The following is a 22,904-nucleotide window of genomic DNA, read 5'->3' as shown; positions in this document are numbered from 1 at the left end:
TGGAACACGGTGTGAGAACCCTAAGTTAGATACAGGTAGGACTATTGTTCATTCTCATCACCTGAAGTCACAAGCTTTGAGAGTCATTTGGAAAGCAAGCTTGGAGTGGGTGAGATGTCTTGAGCCAGCTCCATGACCCAGGGCCTACAGGGTCATTGCCTGAAGTGGGGCCAGTGCTGTGACCAGCTCCTCGTGGGACCCCCCAGCAGGGGAGCTCACTGGTGTTGGTGATTGACAGATGAACTCAGGTAACAGAAGGCCCCTGCCCTCTCCTGCTGACCTCTGCTCAGTCCTGAAGGGGGTGGCTTCTCATGCCACACGGGTAGCAATCCTCCTCTGTTTCAAATGCCTTTATTATAATTTCTTTAAGAAAGCCAAGTGGGGGCTGGGAGTGTGGCTCAGTGATCGAGCGCTTGCCCTGCACGTGGGAGGCATGGGTTCGAGCCTCAGCACCACGTAAAAATAAATAAATAAAATAAAGACATTGTGTCCATCTACAACTTTAAAAAATAATAAAAAAAAGCCAAGTGGACTGAACAGCTTAGAAAATAGTGGATAGGAAACAACGTTAACATTTGTCATTATTTTCTATATTGGTTCTGAGAATTAATTTCTCAGGCTGATGAGAAGGACCATCATAATTACATTCAAATAAAGCCAATCCACAAGCAAGTTTTCAGCCATGAAAATCTGCCCCTCAGCAAATTCGTAACAATGTATGTAGACAGATGTTAAAAGGCTGGTTGATTTCCAAAATAACCCTTCAACTGTTTATTCAAATGGTCGGCTGTTTCGTATTAACCAAATTGAGCACTTTCCATGGAGTTATTATTGGAGACCTTTGTCTCCAGACCATTATAAAAGGCAGGATTCTAATTTTAGCCCGTGAAGATGTGAAGCCTTTGAAAATTCAGTGGCTTAATTTATTAGGCTCCGGTTCCCATCAGCACTTTTCTAACAGAAAATCTGACCACTGAGTGTGAGGGCCGGCGGCACCACCGTATTTACATAAATAATTAAAAATTCCACACGGAGGAGCAGGCAATAAAATGTATTGCCACCATAAACTTCCAGCGGAAGAACATCACTTTAATTAAGAATTACAAGGGCGCCACTGTAAACAATCCGTATACATTTCCAGCTCTGCCTTTGTTGACTCCAGTAAGAAATATCTAAACTCATTAAAAAACAACAACAAAATGACCTCACCCCAAATCCTCTTATTGAGGTCAGCCGCCACATTTAATTAAGACGAAGTGTTAATAATACATTGTGGTGGGGGGAGGCGCTTCACTTAATTTCCCCAGATAGAAATGCTATCATTTGGCCTTTAGCTTCTGATGAAAATTAAAGGTGGGAGTCACCCCAAATTAGACTCTTAAATCTGGTTTTGAGGCCTGGTTTGGGGGTTGGGACCTCCTCCCTCCCAGTAAAAGGCAAGACCCTGCACATCTGTACCCTAATGTTCCCCAAAATGTCAACGATGACAAGTTTCTCATTTCCAAGGGAACTGGTTTTTGCCTTCTATTTCCAAAGGCCTTTGAAGGTACAGAATAAAATGTCCTGCAGCCAGCCAGTGACCATTTCCACTCAATTTCCCATCATTTTTTTTTTGGTGATTTTCTTTGAAAGGACTCCAATATTAGATTAAACAAGGCGTTAAAGAAGGGGGACTTGATGAGTACAGGAAGACCAGCGGGAGTCGAAATTGGGCATTTTGACAGACCTTTTGGGCTGCATTTTTGTTATTCAATGTCGCATTCTTTGCCAGTGTGAATGCGTGCATGGATCTACCGTGCTGCTAAAAGCTCCAAGTCCAGAGGAGGAGGGGGGCGGTGTTGGAGGGCTTGAAAGGACAGCCCCGAGGAGCTCAGGACGAAGCAGGGTGGAGCTTTCTAAGGGATGAGTAGCTAATTTGGATCTGATTGAGATATTCTGTGTTCAAGAATAGGCTCAATTTGGATCCAGGCTTTGGAAGAAGAGCCGGCTGATGGAAATGACTCTTTAATGTGACTTTCATGGACCTGGGAAGTGCAGCGATGGGCCTGTCTGTCTGCTGAGGCCTCCCTCCTGGGTGGTTCCCCACCAGATGGAGGGAAGGCCCTATGTGAAGCGTTCATGGTTGCTAGGCATTAGTGAGTATTCAAGGATTAAAAAATCAATCATATCCTGTGTTTGTTTATGTACAAAATGTTTGCACACAGACACTCTAACCCCGCTGCCATTAATCTGTCCTATGCAGATTATATCATATCTATAATATCTACATCAGCCTTAGCCACTTGCTGGGCCTGGCACTGGGCTTGGGCTAAGAATGTTCTCTCTCTGTAATGGCCTCAGCCCAAATCACATCCAACGTGTTAGCAGAGCCCATACTCCAAATCATCTCAGTCAGCTTTGTGCTGCTGCCCACAAGTCCTGACGAGAACAATTTAAAGGAAGAAAAGTTTATTTTGGCTCATTGGTTTCAGAGGTCCAGTCCAGGGTCCGCTGACTCCATGGGTGTGGATTCAAGGTGGGGCAGAACATCATGGAAGAAGGGCCTGGCACAGGGAAGTGGCACAAGACACAGCAATCAAGAAGAGAGAAAGAGAGAGCTCTGCTCACCAGGGACAAAATATAAACCCCAAGGCACACCCCAGGGACCTGCCTTCTCCAGCCACAACCAGCTGCCTGCAGTTAACCCACATGAGTGGATCATCCACTCATCAGGTCATACCAGTCATAATCAAATAATTTCCCTTCTGAAAATTCTTGCATTGCCAAGTGTGGTGGTATATACCTACAACACAGTGACTCAGGAGGCTGAAGCAGGAGGATTGCAAGTTTGGGGCCAGCCTCAGCAATTTAGCAAGGTCCTAGGCAACTTAGTGAGACCCTGTCTCAAAATAAGAAATTAAAAGGACTGGGGATGTGGCTCAGTGATTACGCACCCCTGGGTTCAACCCCCAGTATATATAAAAAAATTCTTGCATTGTCTCACTCATGTGCTTTTGGGGGATACCTCATACCTAAACCATAACACAAGTGCGTATTTTTTTTTTCTACAAAAATTTTGAAATGATTTAAAAATTTTTGCTTTTGAAATTACTTGGCTCTAAAGAATATTTTATTAATAATCACAATTTTTCTGGTACCCATGCAGACATTCTTGCAAGGTGAGGTATACACACAGTTTGCAAATTGTTGAGAGCCACAGCCGAAGGGGCCCCAGCAAACTTCCAGCTGCCAGCTGATGATTGGCTCACAGCGGCCCCAGCAACTTCTAGCTGCCAACTGATTGGCTCCTCTGCGGTGATGCTCATTGGGCTGTTTCCCCGCCCTTTCAGACCATGGAGCTGCTCATTGGGGGACTTTTTTTTGGCTCCGCCCACACGACCCAGCCTATCAGCCTCAAGAGCAGGAGGAGTGGGGGAGGTTGAGAGGCTTGTAGGAAGCTGGTGGTGGCAGTTGGGCTCTGAAGGTTTTTCCTGAGGAGCTGTTTTGTTTGGCGTGTGTGGTTCTAAAAATAAAGTTCGTTTCTTTTGACAAGTGGCTCCTGAATTATGCCCAGCCAGACTGCGGCAGCAAATAAAGATAGTTTGGCAAATAGTGAATCCAACCTGCTGACGCTGTTAGGATATAAGGAATTTGGTTATTTGTTAACTTTTTCTTTTTTCTGTTCTTCATCCCTCCCTCCCTCCCCTGTTCCTTGGAGTGTTTTCACTTGCAGCAATGGTGCTTGGTCTTGTGGCTGCAAGCCCCCTGAGGTCTTGGACATAGACCACTTCTTCCACCAGTGACTTTGTGGCACCCAACCAAGGGTCAGGCCCCCAGTGGGGTCTCGGTAAGTGTCACTCAATGCTTTTTTCCCTAACAAAATGATCTATTACTTTAGTTGTGCTAAAATGCAATATATTACATTCTATGGCTTGGATAAGTATCCTCCAAGGTCATGTGTGGAAGGCGTGGTCCCAGCCCAAGCAGTTACAGGAAGGCAGGGAGTGTTAGGAGCTGGGACCTGGTGGACAGCAGGTTGTCACCGGGGGCATCCCTTGAAGGGCTATGGGGATGCTGGCGCCTCCTATTTCTCTCTCTCTGCTTCTGGGCTGCCAAGAGGTGACAGTTTGCTCTGCCATGCACGCCCCCTGATGTGCAGCCTCCCATGGGCCCAAAGCAATAGGGCCAACCGACTGTGGACAGGAAGGTCTGAATCAGTGAGCCAAATGGAACCTTTCCCTTTTTTAAGGTTGATTATCTTAGGTGTTTTGTTATAGTAACAGAAAGCTTAGTCACACATTATTTATTCATTAAATAAATTGACCCTCCAGTTTTTAATTTAACTGAAAGTTTCACTCCACATGGCAGCAAGTACTAGTTGCCTCCCAATACCCATTCTACTTTAGTAACAACCTATTTTAAAAGCCGCATATTGTAGTCAAGTGACCATATTTTCCCATAACTCCTGTAGCTAGGTGTGGTCCTGCGACCAATTGTGGCCAACAAAAATGGAAATGAAAATGTGGACAGCTTTGAGAAAGTCTCCTTAAAAGACTGGAAGGGCCCCCTTCCTCCTCTTTCTCCCACCTGCTTTCTGGAATGCAGATATGGAGGTGGGAGCATCAGCAACCGCAGCTGACCATGAAGCAGGGGGCACCAGCCTAGAAATGGAGCAGGAAGGACCCTGGGCTTCCGTTGGTACTGTGGGGCTGCCGTGCCAGGCCTGGGTGCCACTCCACACTGGATTTATTTTATGTGAGTAAAAAGCAGACTCTATCTGCGCCTCTGTCGTTTTGGATTTTCCTGTTATACTCAGCCAAAGCTTATTTCCCACATATGCAGCGTTTGACACGCCCAGGCAGGGCTTCCTGGATGAATGGCCCTCTCTAAAGCAGTGCCGAGCAGTATGTGGTTTTACTTGGTAGGAACAATATTTCTCCTCGACACACTTCTCACATTCAGCGTGCAGGCAGAGGTCTTCCCGGCGCGGGATTGTTTACCAAGCCCTGCACACGATGAGTTCTGAAGACGTTTTGGAATAGGAATTGCTACTTGGTTGCTCCCACAGAATCCCTGATTACTGGGAGAATGAAACGAGTCCTCTGAGGCTGTTCAGAAGGTTTTAGCTGCCAGAGTCCCCAGTGTGACCAAACCAACAGGTGGGGGAAGGGCCAGCAACTCGGGGCTTCTCAAGTTCCCTCCCGCCCCATTTAGCCACTGCACCCTGGTCTGATGTGCAGCAGACACCGTCCCTTCTGTCTTGGCATAGCTCCCGCCACGCTGCCCTCTCTAACTCGCACAGGTCCACTCCTCATCTGAGATACTGAAGTGTCCTTGGGGGTGCCCCCTCCTGCCTTGCGTCCCTGGAGGACTGTCCCAGCCTGAGAGGTGGAGCATGTCTGACCACCACCCATCATTGTGCATGGCAGCTCAGGGCGTGGCTGCCAGCTCTGTTTTAGACCCATCGATATTTAGGTGGCCTTGGAGCAGAGGAGGACTTTCTAACCATGACATCTATGCAGAAATCATAAGGGAAAATGTAGATTTGATTGCCTAGGTGTCAAATCCAAAGGACTCTGGACACTCAAAAGGCAATAACAGTATCAGTGCTTTAGCCCAGTAGACAAAGATTTTCAGGGGCTTATCTTCTGGAAATCAGTGAAGCATTAAACAGTGTAGCTACAGGCATGTCTACTGTCTTTAAAACTGTTGCAAACAATTGGAAACAATGTAAATATTCAGCAAGGGAGTGGGTAAAGAGATGAGTAGCTGTGAGTAGCAGGATAGTGGGTGCTCAGGATGGAAAACAAAGGCTATTTCTTGACATGGGCGGCTGTTGGCCCACCCAGGGAAGTGAGAGGGCGGAGGAGGCCCACGGAGGGCAGAGTTCATAAGAGCGAGTCTTACGGCCCAGCCCCGGGGGGAAAGGGGATTTCCTCGGGTGGATGCCACAGGTATTTTATTATCAACTGCCTTTTCAAAAGTTTCCTCTAGGATCCATCTTAGGAAGGGTAAGGGGATGCCAGTCATCATCGTTATCGGGGGCATCCACCTGTGCCCAATCTGTTGGGCCTGCTTCACTGGGCGGAGGGCACAGGTGACGGGCTTTTGGACAGGTCTCAGTGGCCCAGGCCTTTCTTCAAGAATGTGTGCTCCGCTGCCAAGACGCTCCCCGGCTGGGGTCACGGCTCCTTGCAGATCAAGGCACCTTCAGGGCTATCATGCTCCCTGGTGAGTCAGAGTGTGTGTGGGCAGTGGGCAGTGGGCAGCAGGGGGGTGGTGGCCTGGGTTCTGTGCTTTGTCACACAAGATGGGCCCCGGGCCATGAACGGGGTTTTGCTAGAAGTTCCTGTCTTTGGGAGGTGGGAGAAGGTTTCCCATTTTGTCAGCAGACAGAGTCCCCCAGGGAGGAGACCAAGGGACCAACAGGGACAAGCAGGGCCCCAGCTGGGCTCCAAGGACACTGGTCAGTGGAGCATCTCCCATGGCGTGTTTGAGTCGGGAGAGCCTGGGGGGCGACGGGGCTGAGCCCCAGAGAATCTTGGAGCCTAGAGAGCGATATGATGGCTGTGGTGGGAGGGAGATGGAGCAAAAGAGAAAGGGAGGGAGGAGGAGGGGAGGGAACGGCCAGACGCGAGGACATCACCCGAAGATGCCCGACCCCTGCTTGGTAGAAGAGGAAGAGAAGCAAAAGAGGGGAAGGGACAGAGAGAGCCAGAGACACAGAGGGATGAACGGGGAAGGGGGGACACCCAGGAGAGGCAGGGGGAGGAAGCAGGGCAGAGGGAGGAGGGCAGAGGGCAGGAAGGGAACAGGAGAGTGATGGACAGAGCAAAGGACACCCAGGAGAGGGCTCTGCACAGTGGCCCGGAGACGGGGACCCACAGTGACGCTCATGATCTCAGCACGGCAGGCACACGGATGGCCCAGCGTCTTTTCTGAGCCTCAGTCAGCTAAGTTCAGAGCTCTCCTTGAGAGTTCCCAGAGAGAAGTTCCCCCCTCTTCAGGGTCTGCTCCCCGAAGAGTCCTTACAGCCGCAACACAACTCACAAGGCCAGCCGTCTGCCTGGGAAGTCTGGGGAGCCAAGTGAGGGTTATCAGAAACCGTCTCTCAGCCTGGCCCCTCCCGCACCCCTGCTCACCCTCTGCACACACAGCCCCCGGGGACAGCACTTCTCAGTGTGCGGGATCAAAAGCTGCACCTCATGAATGAGCCTTTTCTTTCCAGAGTTCCAAGGACAACAGCTCCACCTGTCTGTGATGTTATGCCTGCCTTCCTGGGAGCTCAGAACCGGCACCTGGAGGGGGGGAGTGGGGGGAGTGGGGGGAGTGGAGGGGAGTGGGGGGAGTGGAGGGAGGGGGGGGAGTGGGGGAAGGGAAGGGAGGGGAGGGGAGGGGAGGTCCAGCCAGAGTGGACTGAGGAGCTATGACTCTGAGGAGTTGGGCCACGAGAGACCCGTGTCTCTCACACACCGCACACAGAGGACACCCAGGTTCTCCCTGTAAGGGGATCGGCCCACGTCCCTCAGCCTATGGCAAGCATAAGGCTCTTGGTGCACCCGCCCCACAGAAGCACCGCGGCTGTGTTTGTAGCAGGTGCTCAGCTGCAGAGGCCACCAGTGCTTCCTGATGACTCAGCATCCATTCCGGTCTTCTGGGAAGACCTCCTGCCCTCTCTGGGTGGCCACGGCTCAGGCCCTCACTGCAAATGCTGGGGTCTGCCGTGGACCATGCTCTAGGACCTGCCCATTGGCGCAGTCTGTCCTGCCATTCAGGGTTCTGTCCAAGCTGTCTCGATGGGCCCCACCCCTGGGCCTTTGCTGGACTCTGTGGGGAGGGAGATGTCTCTTTCTGCAGACAGACGGAGGATGGGTCCTGCAGTGGCCTCTCCTCCACTGACATATGTGAGGGACAGACAGCTGAGGGTGGAGAGAGGAGCCAGGGAAGGAGGAACCTGGCCTGAGCACCCAAACCCCATCACACTGATCCCCTGGTCCCTGAGGACTTTTCGGTCATGTGGACCACGCGTTGCATCCTTTGGCATAAGTCACTCTGAGCTGGGTCCTGGTGGCCTGTGACTGAGGGTCCCTGCTGTGGGGTCAGGCTTGCTATAGAAATGTGGCTCTCTGCAGAACATCCCATGTTCCCTCTGTCCCCACACGTCACAGATGTGGTCACTCCTCCTCCCACGTGCTCTCAACACTCTACTGGGGAGGGTGGGGACCCGTGTTCCCAGTTCCAGGGACTGGACGTCGTTCTCCATGGCTCGGGTGCTGGCTGGATGTCCTCAGTGTCGTGGCTCTCACCCTGCCAGGATGAGCTCCCTGGGCCCATCCCTGGGCCTGGGCAGGCGGGGCTCCCTTCCTCCTCCCAGCCCTCTTGGGTGGGCGGCCCCTCTGTCCAGGTGCCCTGAGTGGAGGCTCCTGGCTCTGCAGTCTCGCCCTGGCACGTGGACAGTGGGCTGAGGGTCGGGAGCTGGCTTGCTGTCCCCATGGGAGCCTGAGTGCCAGCCTGTCAGCTCCTGTCACCTGAAGCCTCGGGGGTGGCCTGGCTCCTGTGCTGTCTCAAGCTGGTTCCTCATCATTATCCTAGAATCTTCTGGCCAATTTGCCCTTTTCCAAGTGAGCCAGAGCTCGTCTCAATCAGGGAACCCAGACCGACCCACCTGTCCACTCCCTGCTCCTCAGTGGGACCTGTGGCTTGTGAACCAGACCCCCCACCCCGCCCCTCCCCGTGAATCCTGCCACTTTGGGCAGTATTCCAAGTGGTGACAGCGTGACAGCGGAGGCTTGGCCACACCAACCCCATTTCCACTCATTTCACCCCCAATCGCCTGCTCGCCTCCTATTGTAGAAACACAAACCACCGTTAACCCCCTGGAGGCGCCCTACCTTCACCCATCCTTGTAGTCCCTTAGGCTGCTGGCTCCCGGTCTAAGTGCTTAGGAAACCTTTCTCTTTGATGTTTAAATTGCACGTTTCCTTTGCCAGAGACCAGGCCGTGGGGAGGGGAGAGGAGGAAAAACGTCTGTTTCAGATTCACGTTATTATAGGATTTGGCCTTTGGTATTACTCTGCGCCATTATCCAGTTCAGCTGGCATTCAGGAAGTTTCCTTGTAAAAACAAATCCTCTTCAGGGCTGGGACACTCATCTTCGTCCTTCCCTGCAGCTTGCTCGGTGGTAGGAAAGCGGCCGACCGGTCGACTATGCCACAGGTATTCAAGTCAGGGAAACCAGTGGCATGTTTATCATGGGTGTGTCTGTGTTTGATCATTTGTGCTTACAGAAGGGGCCAAGATCAGATCTGGGAGGGAAAGGCAGTAACTTTGGCAGGGGCAAGCGCACATTTGGACCCGCACAAATGCTGATTTGTGAAAAGATGTCCCAGCGAGGGCGTCTTGTATTTGCTGACATTGAAAACACCGTAGTAACGACCACTTAATTAAATCTCATTACAAAACACCTGCTGTCTAAGCACCAGGCAGAGCCTAAGAAATGAAGACGGGGCATTTCTGCCTCCTTGCCCCACCTCCAACCCTGGGGCCGACCCTAAGGCTGCGCTGTGTTTGGAGGTAGCAGGCAACCTCTCTGTGCCTTCCTCTGACAGCTCGGAGTCAACCAGCGTTCAGCAGAAGGGGCCGTGGGCGTGGCAGATGGCCCCATTCTGCCCCACCCCTCGGCCACTGTGCCGGGCAGCCCTGAGCAAGTCGTGAGCCTGTCTGGATTCACCATGCCCTGTTGGTAAACGCAGCAGCTGGGGCCGTTCTCACAAAGTGGGGTGAGGGCAAGGCAGGCCCGGCCTCTGCAGTGCCACCTGCGTGGCCCCTTTCTCTCCCTTGGGGAGTGGCCCTGGTGCCAGCAGAACTGAATGGTCCTGTGGGGACACAGCCCTGAGGCCATCTCCTCCTGTGCTGGAGTCAGGGGCAGGGACTCTGCTCACACAGAGCCGGTCCCCTGGTTCCACCAGCCACAGGCTCCTCATTGCCACTGTCCCTGCTTGGCCAGATCACACACAGGCTTCATTTAGTGGCACTTTGCTCCTGGCTACCAACTCCCGTGGCGGGGAGGAGAAGCCCAGGGGGCCCCCGTCTGCAGGCCCGAGCGCACACCCACCTGATGGTCTGATGCTGCAGGGAGTCGGGGTCAGTGGCGTTGGCCGTGAGCAACACGCTGCCCACGGAGATGTTCTCTCGCTTGGTCACCATCATGGGATCCGGGGAGAAGACTGGACCCTCGTTGACATCCCGGACGGTGATGTGGACGGTGGCCGTGGAGCTGGGGCCATAGGAGACGTCGGGCACCAGCGGGTCCTCGTTCTCCACTTTGATAAGCAGGGTGTGGAAGGCGGAGATCTCATAGTCCAGGGGCTAGAAGGCAGACGGGAGGGTCAGGACCTGCACGTGCCACGAGGGTGGACAGCTCCCCACAGAGCCCCCCACATCCTGTGAGCGCAGGGAGGGACCTGGGCTTTGGGGCCTTGGTCTTATGCAATTTGGGAGTCTTCTTTAAGAAAATGAAACACGTAAATGCCAAATGAGGTCGGCAGGGTCGACGTGCTCAGATGGAGAAATAAACGGCCATACCTGTCTCGAGCCTGAGGCCCCGGCCTCCCTCCTGCCTCCGCAGCAGCTCACGGGCAACACAGGCATCGAGAGCTTCCTGCCTGTAACCTCTAACTCCCGACGCTTGCGGGGCTCGGTAATGAGAGACCCGAAGGGCAGCTCCGGCAGCTTCAGAGCAAGGACCCCGTCTCCATCACACACCGGACCAAACCATCAGGCCAACCAGGGCTGCCTTAATGCTCCTCTCCCTTGCCGTGGAGGCTAAGGCTGGCCTCTACATCACCTCCAGGTGACAGTCTCTCCTCTGGAGCCCAGGAGGGAGAAGAATTGGAGAATCTGGCATGTGGGCCAGGACGCTGGGCCCTTTGCCCTCGGAGGGTGTGGAAAACTTGTGGGGGCATTTTCAGCTGTCACCAAGATGCGGGGGCTCTATGACCACTTACTGGGAAAGGGGACAGAGAGGCCAGTCACACAGCGAGGCTAGCAGAGCCCTACACAGTGATGACTGTCCTGCCCACTGCCGACAGCTGCCCCTGAGGAGGGCCGCTCCCCGTGATTTTGCATAGGTCCTTGGTGGCACATGCCTCCCTGGCGACTGAGTGGGCTGCGTCAGATGCACAAAGAAACCCATCACAAGCAATAGCACTGCGACAGCCCTGGGGACCAAACGTCACAGGAGTCCCATGATGCAGTGAGAGTGACATTTTCCAGAATGGGGCTCCTGTGACCGAGTGTGCATGGGGACACATTTAGGTGAGACCAGGATAAACTTGTCACTTGGACGGTTATTTTCTCAGGTCCACCGGAAAAGCAAGTAGGGAGCTCATTGGGGCCAGGCTGCAGGAGGCAGTGGGTTGCTCTCTAGGATGACACGACGCACGAGAGCCAGGGGGGTTGACTGGCAGCCCATTAAGGAGGACAGCAGAAGGGCAGCCCCAGGGGCCAGTGGGCAGAGAGAGGGTGGCACAAGAGTCCTAAACAGCGTCCTGCAGACTGAGCCAGTTATTTTAGAAACATTACATTATTTTTCATAATAAACAATTATAGCTATTGCGTGCAGTGCTGGCGTCCCACACTCAGAGGGATGGAGGACCCAGGGGCTGCCCAGCAGGGGAAGGTTCAGAGGTGAAGCAACAGTGGTTTCCCAGCCCATCACAGGGTGGGGAACCAGGGCACTTTCCGGATGCTTCCCTCTCTGAGGATAGAGAAGCAAATAGACCTCAAATGCGGGGTGGATTCCACTCCAATGGAAGAACAGCTTTTTGGCAGTTGTGGAATAGGTCTACAAACCAAGTCAGGGTGCTCCGGATCAGAGGTTAAAAGGAAACAGGTTCTCATCTGCCAGGATTCAGCCTGGGTGGGAAGCTGGACGCCCCAGACACCAGCTTCCTGTTAGCTCATCTGTATGCTGGACCTCAAATTGGCCAGGGCAGACCTGCTCATGGTGACTGCCCTCCAGCCATTACCAACCCCTTCTCCCTGGCCCACCTATTACTGCAGAGGCCAAAAGGCCAGGTTTGGACCTGCTCAGCCTTCACTAAGGGTAGATATATATATATGTTTCTTGTCAATGAAACGTAAGAGGAAATTCGCTGAGGGACCCTTGGAGAAGAATTTTCTTCTCTGGCAAGAGGAGAGGGACATAGGAGAACATGCTTTCTCATTTGTCTGGTTGTTTCATTGCTTCCTATCTGGGGACATAGCCAAGGGAAGACCTGATGCCTGGGTCTTTGGCAGCCATTTTATGTTCATGAGGAAAATGCCCAAAGCAAGTAAGGTAACCCTCTTCTGGTTCTCTGACACCTTGAGCTGCCAGTCAATCCTGGACTGGTCTACTTTTATCCAATTAGGAAAATTCTTAGATTTTGTTTATAACTGAAGACACTATTGGTCTGGCATCTTGGGACTTGCAGCAGAAAGCATTCCTAACAGATGCATGGAGTCTTGGGCAGGATGGAGGGCATCAGAGAGCATGGCCAGCTCTGCCTCTTTAGAAAGTTGTCCTGGTTTTGCCTCAGATGTGCTGAGAAGCAGGGAGTGCTCCTCCTTTCCTATTGATTCATGTCTGCAGCCTCCTTCTGAAGCAAAGGAAGGCTAGGGTAAAGGGCGAGGCCTGGCCTCTGCAAGTCCCTCCTGCCACAGTCTGCAGAGAGGGTGGGTGTGCTGATGGAGCCCCCCAGGGACCTAGGGGTGTGCCCCATGAATCACAGAGTCACGGTGCACCTGTTCTCCCCATACTGACCTGCCTGGGAGCCTGCCTTGAACTAGCGTTTCAGGGGATTCTTGCTTGGGCCCCGTTTGAGAGCCTCGCTGTGGACGAGGCAGGGCCGGGAGAGAGCGCTCCTCCTGCTGCGCTAACGTTTCCTGGAGCCCTAGCGAGCACTCGTGGGGGGAACAGATCACCATGGAGGGGGTGTCTACCTGAGTCTCGTCCTCTGCAGGGTTGGGAAGTCACCTGAGGGCAAGCGTGGAGGACGGCTGGGCTGAGCTACTCTATGACTGTCTCAGCTCTGAGTGTGCCCCACAGAGGCAGGAAGCCCTCGCCAGGTCTCCTGACCACTTTGCTGTCTGTTACTGGAGAACTGGGAAGACCAGAGGTTGAAAAGGGCAGGGCATGGGGGGCGGCACCTGAACAGGCCACAGGGTCTGAGATCTGTCATTCTCAGGGGCAGGACCCTGAGCCACCGTGTGGAGCTCAGCTGGTGCCGCTGTTTATACGGTTCTGCAGAGGGCGGAATGACCCCCAGGGTTTCACACTCCAACCCCAGAGCCCTGCACATGGGTCTTACATGGCAAAAGGACAGATGAGTTCGGAGACCTTGGGATCAGAGGCTGTCGCGGATCGTCCAGAGGACCCAAAGGATCACAGAGTCAGAGGAAGAGCCAGGAAGGAGGGCCAAGGAGGAGGAAGCAGGAGATTCAGTGGTGGAAAAGGAAGGGCTAGAGAGGAAGTGGAGGCCCCAGAGAGGGATCTGAAGGTCCTGCACTGCGGGCTTTAGGGTTGCAGCCTGGCCGGGACAGGGTCTAGAAGTGGCAAGGGCAAGGAGCTGTCTCCCCAGAGCCTCCCAAGATAGTGGCCCTGCTCACATCTGGATTTAAGCCCAGTGAGACCCTTGTTGGACTTCTGACCTCCACAACTGCAAGATAATAAATGCATGCTTTAAAAAAAAATTTTGCCACTACATTTGTGGCCATTTGTTGTAGCAGCAGCAGGAAACTGACACAGACTGAGTAGTAGTCACCGTTCTGAACATTGTACATACTAATGTTTGAAGTCCTCACAACTGCGATAGACTGAATGTGTGTGGCCACCCCAAATTCATACGTTGAAATCATATTTCCCAGTTTAAGGGCATTGGGAGGTGGGGACACTGGTAGGTAATTAGGTCATGATGGCATTAGTGCCCTGATGCACAAGGCTCCAGAGGACGGCCTTGCCTCTTCCACCATATGAGGGCAGAGCAGGAAGCTCCATCAATGAGAAAGCAGACCCTGGCTAGACACAGTCTGTGGCACCTTGACCTTGGGCTTCTGGCCTCCAGAACCGTGAGCAGTAAATGTCTGTTCTGTACAGGCGGCCAGGCCTACAGTCCTCCATCAAGCACTACCAATGGACTGAGACCACCGCCCAAAAGGTGGGATGTAGCTCCACCCTCCTTTGCAGATGAGGAAACTGAGGCGGATGTGCCGGCACATGGGGAGTTGGGGGCGAGGTCTCTGCTCTGCCCGCTGCTTCTGCAAATACTACAAATACACTTCCTGTCTGCTTTGGAGGCCAATGGTGGCCTCTACTAGGAAAGAGACTCTGTTCCGGTGAAGGCCTGGGCTCTGGCAGGAACTGGCCCTGGGACTTCCCAGAGAGAGTGGAGCAGCTTGAAAACTGGAGGGGACCCGCCTGGCCCCTTCTGTGCAGCGTCCCTCGCGGGGACACTTCTGCATGACCACACACAGGGCTTGGTTCTTGGGATCGTGTTTCTTCCTCCTTCCTCTCCACTGGCAGCCAGAGAGAGGGTGGCTCTGCTGGTTGCCCGCAGCTTCCCCAGAGCCCTCCCTCCCAGAACTGTTAGGCATTTGTTTCTAGGACAATAATGGAGACTCTGCTAAGAAAGATGAAGATGAAACACGATAGTTCACACTCGGAGCTCAGCTCTTTACAGAACCTTTGCAGGTTCCATTTTGGCCCATCCTTTGCTAACTCAGGGGCAAACCTACTGAGAATTGCATTTCAGTGTAAGTTTGGTTTCCTTAAAGTCACAGCTGACTTTGGGTTTTCCAGAACCTGTAAAACAGGAGAAGAGATCCAGGGTGCTGGCTTATGTTGCCAAGGGCACAGCCGCTCCTGAGGGCCACCAGCCCTTTGCTCTGTGAACTCGAGGAAGAGAGTGGGCCTTGTCTATGGTCTTCTCGACTCCGGGGTCCCACCCGCCCTCCCTGCTCCCTGCAGCCACATCACGGAGCCTTACTTTGACGACGGAGAGCATCCCCTCGTTGGTCTGGGGGTTGGTGTGGATCTCGAAGCTCTGCCCTGGGTTTCCGTTGATGATGGTGTAGGCAGCCCTCCACGCGCCGGTGGCGGGGTCGTCCTTGTCTTCCACCGTCAGATTGACGATGACCCCCACAGCTCCTTCCTCCACTGTGGCTTGAAACTGCAAACCAAGTACATGGTGACTGTCACTATTTTGAAAAGTACACAGCAAAGGCCCTGTGTGGAGCCCTCCCGCATGCACGGTACTGGGGACGCCCCACATCACCTCATTTAATAACAAATGATATAACACGGGAGGCTTATGGCTCGGAAGATGCTCTGCTGCACCTCTCGGCTCCCCTTGAACTTAGGTGAGGTCCCGAGACTAACTTCTCTCCCAGAGAACGTGGGTGGAAATACGTTGGGCTGGGCAGGAGGACAGGAGACGTGGAGCCCCTGCCTGTGCTCTTTCTTCTCTGCCTGCCTGAGTGCTCACAAGCCCGAGGCCCCCAGGGAGAGGGAGCCGAGGTGGGGCCTTGGTCCCTGAGTCTCCACATGGAGGGAATGGCCAGGCCCCGGCTCTGCTGTTGAACAAGAGCGTGAGCCATCAGGTGCTCCTGTGCGCTCCGATTCCTGCAGCCCCGCCCACACTCCACAACCAGGTCAACCCAGGCCAGGACTCCCAGCAGGGGGCCTGGGGCTCAGGCCAGGGTCTGCCTCCAGAGTCTCTGCTGCAGCTGCCGTCCCCTCTGAGGAAGAGAAGCAGCTTGCTCCCCCGCCCTTTGCCCACCACCCACGTGGCTGGAGAGCCTTTGCTATGGAAACAGAGACCCACAGTCTGGAGGCTGCCCCTCCTGTGTTTTTGTTGTAGTACATCTCAAAAGCTTGTTGCCAGTAGGCGTGGTGGAAATAAATCAATCAATGAAAAATTAGCTTTCTCCTCGATGGAGGGTTCCATGAGCTATCATCAACACATTTCCTTTGAGTCAGAAACATAAAGTATTGTTTTGCTGCTTACCTCTGACACACTACAGGTGAACAGTAATCTGTTTGCAAATATTTTATAAACAAGTAATACCAATAAGCTGACATCAAGAAGAAATATCTTGGAATTTTAATTAGGAGCAAAGTGAATCTGGAGATAGTAAGATGATGTCAGAAAGGCCTGGTATTCAAAGAGAACTCATTTGAGAAATGAGGTTTCAAAGGCAGCCACTGATTAATTGACTAACAAATCATTAATCAGGAGCCTCGTCTTGACGCCTTGGGGGATGGGCAGGATGGGAACTAATTTATCTATCACTCCTCGGCAAACCTGGGGGAGTTGCCAGTCTGCCATGACAGGGGAGCTGGGACGCTCCAGAACATGTCACAGGATGCAAAACAGCAGGCCAGCAGGGCACTGAGGACGCGGTCACAGGGAATGGCTCCAGCAGGAGCTTCCTCGGTCGGGTCCCTCTGATCCCTGTTTGAGGACGGTGACCTTGGCTCCTGTGCTTTCTTGCTCTCAAAACACCACAGAGTTCTGGAGCTGGAAAACCAGACCAGGGGCTCTCAGCCCTGACTGCACATGGACATTTTCTATGGAGCTTTAAAGACATGCCTGGGTCCTGTTCCAGCCCGGCTGGCCGGGGGTAAGGCCTGGGAGCCCCTGTTCTCTGAACCTGCCCACATAATTCTCACACGTCGTCCAGGGTGTGGAGTCCAAGTCTGAGGAGGTCAAGCGGGTGTCAAGCAGAGTGCCCTCCCTTCTGGGTGGGCAGGAGGCCTGAGCCTGGGGCCGAGGGGCCTGCAGCACTGCTGGCTCAGCAGGAAGGGTGCTGGGTCCAGGAGCCTTGGAGAAACGCCTGCTGCCTTCCCTTCAGATGCCGATGAAGACGATTGCCCAAAGAAGACAGAGGCTTTCTGGTCCGGAGTCCTGTGTGAACCAGGGTCAGACCTGGTCTCCTGGATTCCGGAATCTCTGCTTTCAACCAATTCTGCTCCGAGGCTCCTCATTGTCCAGGCCAGTCACCCAGCCCTGACTGTAGCCAGCGCCAGGGAACAGGGCTCGTCCCTGCTGATGGCCATGGGCGTCGGCTCACAACCTGTCCTCGTGGCTTTTCTGAACCTGTTCCTTAGGAAACGGGGCAGACCATCGGGGGGACTGGTGGACGGGACTGGAGGGTGCCGGGAACCACCAGCCCGTGGAAACGCAGTTACGTCCTAGCACCGTGAGAAGATGGCTGTCCACGCAGAGGAGCCCTGTGGCCTAGACCGAGGAGGGTGCGGAGGGCGGAGCCGTCTGCCTGCCCCCTCCTGGCTGGCCTGCAGCTTCTCACACGGGGCTGCTGCACCGGGCCTCAGGCACCTTACACATGGGGACAGAGGACTGAGAAAACACCCAAGGACAAAGTCAGACAGGAGCCAGGCTGTGGCAAGTCACTGATGCTCGAGGGCAGGGTGGGCTGGTCACCCTGCTCTCCAGGACAGTGCCCGCAGAACTGACTCTGACCCCAGGCCGTTCGCGCTCACTGGCCCCTCTTACTATGATAGATTTTCATGGGCTTTAAACATCGCATTTTTGTGGTGTGAGGAAACGAGTTAGACATTCTTTGCCTCTTAGAGTTCTTCTTTTCTTAGTTCAGGGACCTAGTGGTAGGTCACAGTGCCTTAACAGCACACAGGCTGGCGCCCAGCACGACTGGGCCTGAAGATCTGGCGAACGGGTGGGCCAGCCACTTGATTAAACCAAAGTTCAGCCCTGTTTGTGAGACCCTCCTGGGCAGCTGCTCCCAGGACACAGGTTTTCATGTCTGTAGCACTGACCAAAGGGGCTGGCAGAGAACACAAGGTGGCAATGTTCTAGGAAATCTCAGAAGTGTGTACCGTGGCCCTCATGTGTCCTTAGAGGTAGTAATGGGTCCGTCGGCATACATATCATCCATGCCGTCATCCATCATCCATCCATCCATCCATCCATCCATCCATCCATCCATCTGTCCATCCATCTGTCCATCCTCCATTCATTCATCCATCATTTATCCATTTTCTATCTGTCCATCCATCTGTCTATCCATCCATCCATCCATCTAGGGACACACTAGTAAATAAAGCAGATGTGGTATATTTTCTCATGCAGATTATGGGCTGGAAGGAGAGGCAGATATGAACTAATAGATAATTACAGACTGTGTTAACTGCTCAGGAAGAAATCACAGGGTTCTCGAGGGGTCTGTACAGTGTGTGTTGGTGGGGGCAGGTGCCCGACCTGGTTAGAGAAGAATCATCGGGAAAATTCTTTGAGAACTGAAAGAAGAGGAGCAGTAAGTGAGGGGAGGAGGGTAGAGCCTTTGAGGCATCTGGACCGGCAGGAGCGGAGGCCATGTGTCAGGAGCAAAGGCCGGGTGGCAGGAGGGGCCTGTGTGTTCACAGAGCAGAAGGAAGGAGGGTCCGGGTGGAATTCGGGGGGACCATGGGGAATGCTTGATGTCAGGAGGCAAAGGTGGCCTATGGCATCTCTAGTGCAGGACTGGATGGCTGGGAAAGACACTCAGAATCTACCTTGAAAGCAAAGTGGCGCCTAATCAAGGAATTGGGTTTGTTTAAATCTACTCCTGAGAGAATTCAGAAAAATCCAAAAATCTTTAAATATAGAAAACATTCAACACAATTATTATGGTCTTTGTTAAGACCATTATCTGATTCTTGCATAAACTATAAAGCTAGTTTCTTTGAGCATCCATTTAGAAACTCATTATTGCTTAATTAAATACTCATTCTATTAATTCTATTCAATGTTTTAACCCCATTATGTAATTCCAGAATGGAAAATTAAATAGATTAAAATGAAATAGTACCATTTTACATTTCTATAGCAATGTTCACTTTGTGATTTAAAAACAATAGGCAGACATTAATTTACCAAAGCAGAGTAGAGGAATTATTGATTGTAACATTACTTCCTTTAATTGGAAAAAAATAGATAAAGTTACTTTTCTGTTAAACTATGTGGCAAATCAAATACCAGACGTAAAACTTATTTTCATACAATGATCGTGGGCCGTTGGCTTGGGATGGCGTATTGAAGCTCGTGAGCTCTTTCAATTCAGAGCTGAGTTATTTCCTTCTTTCTTTGAAAAGATGGGGTGAGTCACATGAGGGTCACTAGGGATGATGGACTAAGCCAAGAGGTCATCTTCAGGGAGAGGTGGAACTGGATTTTCTCACTCACCGAGGGAGAGCACACACAGCACTCCTCAGTTGGCCTGGAAGGTTCTCCTGGGAAGCTGAGTGGGGAAGGTCAGCAGATGGCTCTAAGGGGCTGGCCTGCAGGGGCCCAGGCGCAGGAGCCATTGACTCTGAGGTTTCACAGAGAACCGAGCTGAGCACGAGAAGCTTGGGTGTAGTCATCTGGGAATTGACTTTGGGAATTAAAAGAGGAGGTCTAGGAAAGATTTCTAAACTGAATTTCTGTTGGCGAGGATAAAAGGGCCAAGATTGCCGGAAATCCAGCTCATAACAGCTTCCAGGCCTCCAGCAGACTGCGTTTACATAAAGGACGTGGAGGTCGGTCCCATAGGGACTGTGAGTGACATAAACACGACATTACAATTAAGGGGCTTGGCACGCAGCCGGGCATGTGCAGCAAGGGGTCAGTGTCTTAGCAATGACAGTGGGGATAGAGGTTGCTCCGTATCCCATGAAATTCTTACCAACAAATAAGAGAGTGCGGCTCCCAGCCCGTGACTTCCCGTTCTCATCACCAAACACCTAATGACGTGGTTATTTGAGTGTGTCCTGATTTTCCTGGACCCCGTGGAAGGGCTCTTCTCAGTTACGGATCCCTGACGCTGCATCCTTGCGTACTCTTGTCCTGCTCTGACAGCGGGCTCTTCGTCATGGCCAAGGCGAGGAAAGCTACCTGCTGTGATCCCACCAGAAGGTTACTGTGCCAGCTAGTCCCTGATGAGCCCTCAGCTCCGCAAAGAGATGCAAGAATCCATTTTCGCAGGTGTTCATTAGGTGTCCATGGCACACTGGGGAGGCCACCACGTGAGAAATGTGGCGGTAAATGAAGGAATGGCCTTTCCTAGTGGGTATCTCCCTCTTTTTATGTTGTACACACTGTGATGTATCCCCACCATTTGCTTCTATAATTAAAAAAATATTTTTGGTACTAGGGATTGAGCCCAAGGGTGCTGAGCCACATCCCTAGTCCTTTATTTATTATTTTTTATTTTGGGACATGGTCTTGCTCAATTGCTTAGAGCCTCACTAAGTTTCTGAGGCTGGCCTTGAACTTGTGATTCTCCTGCTTCAGCCTCCTGAGTCCCTGGGATTTCAGGTGTCTGCCACTGTGCCCGGCTCTTGCTTCTATAATTTCTGAAATGATTTCCTTCACTGATGTACAGCCCTGGCTGATCTGTGGCCCATTATGGATGCCTTTATGTCTAGATGTGATTTAGTTTCAGCTAATGGTCATTGTAAATCAATGGGGCTGCGTCAACTGGATGTCCATGTAGGGAAAAGTGGATCTTGACCCTCTCACTCACACCATATACAAAGATGAAGAGTAAAACAATATGTTTCAGAGGAAAGCAGAACATTTGTGTTCAGCTTACATGTAAAATTTTTGGCTCTCTCTCTCTCTCTTTCTCTCTCTCTCTCTCTCTCTCTCTATATATATATACACACACACACACACACATTTTATATAGACACACAAATATATATTACATGTAGTATGTTATAAAATAGTTTATATATATTATTATAAATATTATAAATTTAATTGTATACATAAAGGGCACAGAACAGCGCATAAACACAATCTCTAAGTTCTAACAGCACACAACCCAGAGTGGTAAATATAGTTCATTCTGAGTCTTAAGGCTGCCTCGGAGGTGCTCTGAGTGGTGATTAACCACAGAGCCACACAGGGCCCTGGAGCTCTCTGACTAAGGCCATAGGCTGCTTATGAGCCACCGCTCAAGGTGAGTGGACCTCTGGAGTCTTCCCTGGCCACCTGTGGCAGGACAGACGTGGCCAGCCCTGAGGCACCTGTAGGACCAGGGGGGAGAACATTCAGGAACCACCAGGTCATCCCAGCCCAAGGCCTGCGGAACATTTTTTCTCCTTTTCTCCAAAGTGGGCACCAGAGCTTTGATTTCAACACCCTCGGGTGAGGGCTCACCAGGGAAGAGTACGTGAAGTGCCGGGCCAGGCCTACAGCCGCCATGAGCAACAGGACTCGGCCCAGGAGTCTGAGCTGTCCAGCAGACAACCAGGGGTGCCCCCGTGGTGGGAGCTCCTGAGAGCCTGGTCAGCGGTTCGCCCAGGGCCTGGCCACACCTCCCATAAGGGGAGGGACTGTGAGGCACATCACACTTTGGTGTCATCTTGTCTGGAGAATGGAGACCCCAGGGAGGAAGACCACCTGGTGCCTGCCCCGGGGTCTCAGTGAGAAGAGTGACCAGCCTTCTCTATTCCTACTGAGGGAAGGGAGGCGACTGAACTGTCGTGCCCATGGTGGGCAGGTGTTATTTCTGCTGCTGTTGTAGAGCTGGGGTGGACCCAGGGCCCTGCGTGTGCCTGGCCAGCCTCTGCCCCCACGGGGCACCCTTGGCTCCGAGTGACTTAAGCGTGGCGCCTGGGAGTTCTCCTTGGCTGGAAACCCCTGGGGGTTTTGATAGACAGGTCTTCTTCAGGGAGCCTGCATAGTCCAAAAAGCCTTTGGAGGGAATTAAATCCACCCCGAGTCCCTGCTGAGACCAGTGTGTCCCCAGTTAAGGGCTTCAGGCCACCCACTGTTCCTAAACAGGTGAGGGACCACGAAACCCTGGGGCCGAGGCAGCTAAGTAATGAGGGGGACCAACTCCAGAGGAAGAGGCCCCCACAGAGGTGCTCTGGGGACCCCTGGCCTCCCAGGAAGGCTGGCTCTTGGTCCTGCAGGACAGACTCATGGGTGTGAGGTGCTGTGGGGAGTCTGAGGGTCCCTGCCTCGGGAGCTGTTAAAACCCCTCTCATCAGCCCAGTGACCCTGGACTGGAAGGCCACTCTGGGTATGGAGGGCTGAGCGCTGGCCCCCTTCCACCAAGAGGAGACACCAGGAGTACCCCAACTCCCGGCTCTCAGGTGCAGGGACGAGCTGACGGGCGAAGGAGGAAGCAGGCGCTACCTGCCGCACCACCCGCCTGCTGTCCTGGAGCACGCTCGTGGGTGCCAGTGTGTTTCCCATGAGCCAGGTCACAGGCCGGCTCGAGACGCGGAGACGGTGCCGAGCAAGGGACTTGAGGGGGACGCCCTGGGGTTCTGGGTCCCTGTCTGATGGCTGTCCTCCTGCTCTATGTGGCTTGTCCTACGGATGCTCCTCACTCCGCCAGACAGACACATGAGTCTGCGGAACTAAAGACGCAGGGGTTCAGGAAGAACAGGCTCAAATCATGGACATTTTTTTTTCTCTTTAAAGCAAAACTAAAGCAAGCAGCCACTGCAGGCTGACAGGAGAGTACCCCAGTGAGGCGCGGCCTCTCGGACTCGCTCCTGGGAACCAGGGATGGGGAGAGGGGCCTAGGGGTCCCCCCAGCGCACCAAGCCCTGCCCTGAGCAATAAACCCGGCCAGCCGAGGTCTTTATCACCTTTTATATGTTTTCTATTTAGAGCTCCTGCCTGAGAGTTCATTTAGGAAAAAAAAGAAGAGTTTTGCTGCTAAAAAGAAGTTTGGAAACCACGGCCTTAGGGCGCCGATGGAGTCAATATGACATTAGGTGGTGAGAGAGAAATAAGAACCACGGAGAGGATTTTCCCTCATTCCCTCATTTCTCTAACGCCAGTCTTGGACCCTTTATTTCCACTGACATTAGCATCTTTTGGTTGAGTTTCTCTTCTTAAAAAAATGAAAGAAAATGCAAAACA

At 52.7% G+C, this 22,904-nt stretch overlaps 1 protein-coding gene across 2 annotated transcripts in view; it reads right to left on the bottom strand.

Moving 5' to 3' along the window:
• Cdh13 (cadherin 13) overlaps nt 1-22,904 on the bottom strand; it is an 873,206-nt gene that overhangs the window by 70,773 nt on the left and 779,529 nt on the right. For both annotated transcript variants that reach the window (XM_046434914.2, XM_046434915.2), the window contains exons 9-10: nt 15,006-15,188; nt 10,094-10,347 (exon numbers count right to left, since the gene is read on the bottom strand). In XM_046434914.2, the coding sequence (XP_046290870.1) occupies nt 10,094-10,347; nt 15,006-15,188 (437 nt within the window). The remainder of the gene's footprint in view (nt 1-10,093; nt 10,348-15,005; nt 15,189-22,904) is intronic.

This window comes from Marmota monax, unplaced genomic scaffold (assembly GCF_021218885.2).
Source record: "Marmota monax isolate L192 unplaced genomic scaffold, Marmota_monax_Labrador192_F-V1.1 WCK01_AAM20220418_F8-fsc00024, whole genome shotgun sequence".
Lineage (NCBI taxonomy): Eukaryota > Metazoa > Chordata > Mammalia > Rodentia > Sciuridae > Marmota > Marmota monax.
The sequence above is the reverse complement of the archived record's forward strand: the minus strand, read 5'-3'. Positions and strand labels throughout refer to the sequence as shown.